The sequence below is a fragment of the Mesitornis unicolor genome, unplaced genomic scaffold (assembly GCF_000695765.1).
Source record: "Mesitornis unicolor isolate BGI_N332 unplaced genomic scaffold, ASM69576v1 scaffold13875, whole genome shotgun sequence".
Lineage (NCBI taxonomy): Eukaryota > Metazoa > Chordata > Aves > Mesitornithiformes > Mesitornithidae > Mesitornis > Mesitornis unicolor.
Genome location: NW_010187710.1, coordinates 15,585 through 20,742, shown reverse-complemented (window position 1 = coordinate 20,742; position 5,158 = coordinate 15,585). Strand labels below are relative to the sequence as shown.

Below are 5,158 nucleotides of genomic sequence, written 5' to 3'. Positions count from 1 at the left end.
GCATCTCCTGGTCAGCGATAAGTACCGGTTCTTGTACTGTTATGTGCCCAAGGTGGCTTGTTCCAACTGGAAACGCATCCTGAAGGTGCTGGATGGGGCGCTGGAGAGTGTCGATGTCAAGTTGAAGATGGACCACAAGAGCGACCTGGTGTTCCTGGGGGACATGAAGCCGGACGAGATCAGCTACCGCCTGAAGAACTACTACAAGTTCATCTTCGTACGGAACCCCATGGAGAGGCTGCTGTCGGCCTACAGGAATAAATTTGGAGAGATCAAGGAGTACCAGCAGAAGTACGGCGTGGAGATCGTCAGGCGGTATCGGAAGAATGGGGGGAATTCGGCAGGTGACGATGTGACCTTCTCCGAGTTTCTCCGGTACCTGCTGGACGAGGATGTGGAGAGGATGAACGAGCACTGGATGCCCATTTACAACCTGTGCCAGCCCTGCGCCGTGAGGTACGACTTCATCGGCTCCTACGAGCGGCTGAACACGGATGCCAACTACGTCCTGGAGCGAGTCCAGTCACCATCCTTCGTCCACTTCCCCGAACGGCAGTCATGGTACAAGCCTGTGACAGCAGAAACGCTCCATTACTACCTGTGCAACACCCCACGCCGGCTCATAAAAGAGCTGCTGCTAAAATACATCCTGGATTTTTCCCTCTTTGCGTACCCTCTTCCCAACGTAACCAGCGAATTCTGCAGGCAATGAGTTGTTCGTCTCGGGGGTCTGGTAGAAATTCTGCCAACGCTGCAAGGATTTGCTAATGCAGCCATTGCTGCGAATAACACATTGCTGCAGGGCTTGTGAAACACGCTCTCCTATGCATTACTTCCTAATTTTATACTTTCCAAATACTATTTATATACAATATTGTATATTGCCTTTGCTACTAGAATACTTTTTGTAGTTTCGTTTTTAATGTGTACATACGCCGCTGACCTGAGCACAACAGCTTTTGCGTGTCTGTTTTGTTTTAAATTCTTTTTTTTTTTATGGCGCGACTCGGAAAACTTCTGTCAGGAAGCTGAGAAATGGATATACTTCAAGCATTTTTCCTCTTTTTTTGGTGTGTTTTGCACTACATAGTACGGGACTGAATCGCAAGCAGAACTTAAAATAGTGGTTGATGTGCTAAAAATTAGCGCTGTTGAAACTGGTCCTAGATGAGACAGGAAGTCGCTTTTTTGGGTATGAGTTGAGAAAAGGCTTTTATAAATTAGGCCCTGTTTATTGTTTATTTTCTGATCTGTAGGGGGTGGTTAAATGAGGCTGCTCTCTTTTTCTGTGACAGTACTAGATAGCTTTTTTATTATTATTATTATTATTATTTACTGTTAAAACTAGTGATCATGCTCACTGTTATGTGATTTTAAGATAGGAAAATACCAGCGATTTGCCCAGCATAACGTGTCAGATGCAATATCAAGTCGTAAGAATTTGATCTTTTCACTCTCTCTGTGAATTAAAGCAATACAGACTTCTGACAAGATCGAAACCCATCCTGGTTCTTAGGACAGAAAGCACCAAGAAAAACCTCCTCATTGCATTCCAGCTCACAGCCTCGGTGGGTGTCTGCGTGCCCACACAGACACAGACCACTGTGGAAAAGTACTTTCTCCAGACGTGTTGGAAACAGTGGCAGTTTGAGGATTTGCTCTCCTTTTTTTATAGACGTGCACAGCATTTTTGTAGCTACTTGTATTTAATTATGCCCTTTAAATTGTAAAAGTTTGGGAGATAACGTACGGTGTTGTTCCTGGGAGGCTGTGTCCTCATTTCTAATAAAGTTTTTATATGAATTGCTCTGTTGCTTAGAGCTTTTCCTTCAATGTTAGTGTTTATTTGTATTCTTGGAAGAGCCTTCTGCCCCGTAAAAGTATGACAAATAGGCAGTTCCTGCCTTGAATAATCTGTGGTTTGAAGTGGCAGAGCAGCGGTAACAAGTGGAGAAAGAAACGCATCCAAGCCGAACGATGAGACGATTACACGACACGGGCAATTGGATGAAAAGCAGCAGCCAGCAGCAAAATAGGTGCCTAATTGCTGTGGAGTTGGTACAAAGCGGTCGGGATGGATTATGGATCCTGTGGGGAGCTGGTGGTTTCCTGGGATTAATGTCTCAAAACGAGGGAAGGAAAATTAAGGTGTCTTGTTGAGGATTTGTGAAATTGTCTGATAGGGAGGCATGGAGCAGCATCCAAGCAAACTCAGAAGCAGTGGGATGAAAAATCCTGCCTAGGGCATGATTTAAGTAACATAACAGATTTACTAGATCTATAAACTCCCTGTGATCACCATCTCCCTCCATTGAAGTCAATAGCTGAGCACAGTTTGAGTTCAGCGATTTCTGCCTTTGATAACGGGCTCCCAGCTGGGTAGGAGAGCAATGACTGGGGTGGTCATGGACTTCAGCTCCTGGCTGCATCCTCGCCTGTGCAGCCACCTGCCCTGTACCAATACTGGGTTACGAGTGGCCTCTGCTCTCCTTGTCTGAAACCTGCAAAATTTCTGCTTGTCTCCAGCAATTTTGGTGACAGCGCAGGAATGTTTGGTGCCCAGTGCTGGAGGAGCTGGAGATCTGCCTTGTTCTCCAGCCAAAGGCACCAGATTCCAGCTGCGATCTGATTTTACTCTGTAAAACAGATGCCAAAGGTGAGGTGGTCTGAGTTTTACTTCAGCCTGACCTTCACGTCTTTCTGACTGGGAATGGGCTGGTTTGACTTTGCTGTCTTTGCTGCTGTGAAGCTGAGGGAACATTTCCTGCTTGATTAGCGATTGGGGTTTTAATTAAATGTTCATTTCTCCGTAGTTTTAAAGGTTTGTGGCGTTTGTTTGTTTATCTGCTGCAGCTCCTGTTCTCTATGTTCAATTCTTTGTCTCTTGTCTCCTTAACCTGATTTACTGCACACAGAAGGATTGTGCTGTTCTTTGCCTGTCACTTCACTCCTTTACTGGGTATCATTGATCACCTTTTTCTCTTTTAATGCAAGCAAATGGCCTCCTACACCCTTGTACCCTCCCGTAAGGAGGGTTTTAATGCGAGCAACACCTGAAAAACCTCATAGCTTGGACAGAACTTTGTCCCATACCTGGCAAAAATGCGTGGAGTGTGGAAAAGTCTCCCAAAAGCTGAAGCAGGGGCCGTTTTGTCGTGTATCTCTAAACCTAATTCCTCTTACTCGATCAAAGTTATGGACTATCTTTGATTTTCTTGTCTCTCTGCCACAGGTCAGCAAATAGGAAAAATCAATTAGGTTTCCATTAGTGATACTTCACTTCATCCATGGCCAAAAATACAATTTCCTGAGAAAGCTTTTGGCCAAGTAGGAAGAAGGAAAAAAACCAAGCAGCAGCAGCAGCAGCAGCAGCAATCTCCTTCTGTAACCGTATCCTTTCTTTCTTTTGTCAGGCGTTTCTCAGGTGTGGAATAAATCAGGAGCAAATTCCACGGCTGACAGCAAGCACTGGAGGTGAGGACCCAGCCCTCCTCAGCGAGGACTTGGAGAGCAGGGAAAGGGGTAACATCTGCAAGAACAGGGAGGGGAGATTCCACAGCAGCTCAAGAACAAACCGGAACGAAACCGTGGTTGTGAATGGTTTTGGTTTGCCCAAACTGTTTAACGTTTCTGCTTTCTGATCTGTTCCAGCTTGGCAGCTCCTTTTTCTGCCTTTCCACCTCCGTGCTTGCAGTCCCACGGCAGAATAAAAAGGTGATCTTTTCTTGTTTGAATTAGTGCGTTTTATTAAGCCTCAATACTGTATTGGATGCTCTGCACTTTCCCAGGTAAATAACTTGAGGGTTTGGCATTGGGATTTAGTCACTGCATTTCCTTCACTTGCTTTTTTCTAATTTCATGTTGATAAATCCAAGCCCTGACACTGCCATTCTCATTTTTTCCATATAGATGCATGGAGACACTCCAGCAGTTTAACCCCACCTTGTTGTATGGAGAACTTCTGATTCCCTCTGAATCACCACCATGTTATTCTATTTTAATTTGTCTTTACTCCCTTCTTAGCCTGCTTACCTAAAAACAAACAGACAGAAAAAGAAGCATCTTACGTGCTCGTAGATTTTGCCATTTATGTGTATGTGCGTATTCCTCCTTCCCTGGTAACTCTTGGACCTGCCAATCCATTTCCACTGAAGTTGAGGGGGTAATTTATTCTACTGCACCCTTTCATTGCGCGTGGCTCTCGTGGTTTTACCGTGGTGTTGCAGAAAGGAACCGAGTGCTTTACTCTCACCGTGTGAATGCTGGTGATGAACAGGGATCTAACGATTTCCCTGTCTTGAATCAGCACCTGCTCGACATTCAGAGCCCTTTATTCCCACAGATGCTGAAACTGTGCTATGCTAAGATTTTTCTAGCAGAAAAGAAACAGCCCTTCCCACCCCACAGACATTTGCATTGCCCTAAGGTGGCTGAGGCACCTTCACAGTTGATTTTATCCCGGTGCTTGGCTGCTAATTGCAAGGAAACGTCCAATTAGCCATGCTAATTTCTATGATATCTCTCTGCTTTGGAAATACATTACAGTTAAGATGGTTTATCTACGTACAAACGTAAGCCAGCATATTCCTGCCCTGCACAAATAATTAAAAATAGGCGATTGCAACCTGTTGTTATGATTCATTGATTGGGTTTTTCACTGATTTCCTAGGTTATTTCTCACAGTTCATCTGTTACACTTGGAATTTAGTTACTTGCTGAAGGAGAAGTCTGGTTAAGGTGATCTTCCTGTGAAATGAGACTCGTGCATTCAGTTCCTTAAAGACCAGTAGGCAAGTCCTCAATTTCCGCAGTGCTGGGGGTACGGTGGTTTTGAGTGCTTCCATCAAGGATCTGACCACGGGCATGCAGGAAAACCTCTGTGTTTCCTGGTGATTAACCGGCGTGTATGGTGTTTTCCAAGGAATGTGGGAAAGAGATAGAACAAGGGGAAACGGCACCAAGCTGTGCCAAGGGAGGTTCAGGTCAGAGATAAGGAGGAAGTTCTTTACTGAGAGGGTCGTCAGAAGCTGGCACAGGCTGCCCAGGGAGGTGGTGGAGTCACCATCCCTGGATGTGTTTAAAGAGCAGGTAGACGAGGTACTTAAGGATATGGTTTAGGGGGTAGACAGGAACGGTTGGACGTGATGATCTCAGAGGG

General features: G+C 45.2%; 1 protein-coding gene across 1 annotated transcript; it reads left to right on the top strand.

Moving 5' to 3' along the window:
- Positions 1–4: 4 nt before the first annotated feature.
- On the top strand, positions 5–712 carry CHST14 (carbohydrate (N-acetylgalactosamine 4-0) sulfotransferase 14; the record flags this gene model as incomplete). The annotated part of the gene is made up of 1 exon (XM_010185549.1): positions 5–712. A coding segment is annotated over one exon (708 nt), but the record flags the coding sequence as incomplete, so codon positions are not given.
- Between the last annotated feature and the right edge of the window lie 4,446 nt (positions 713–5,158).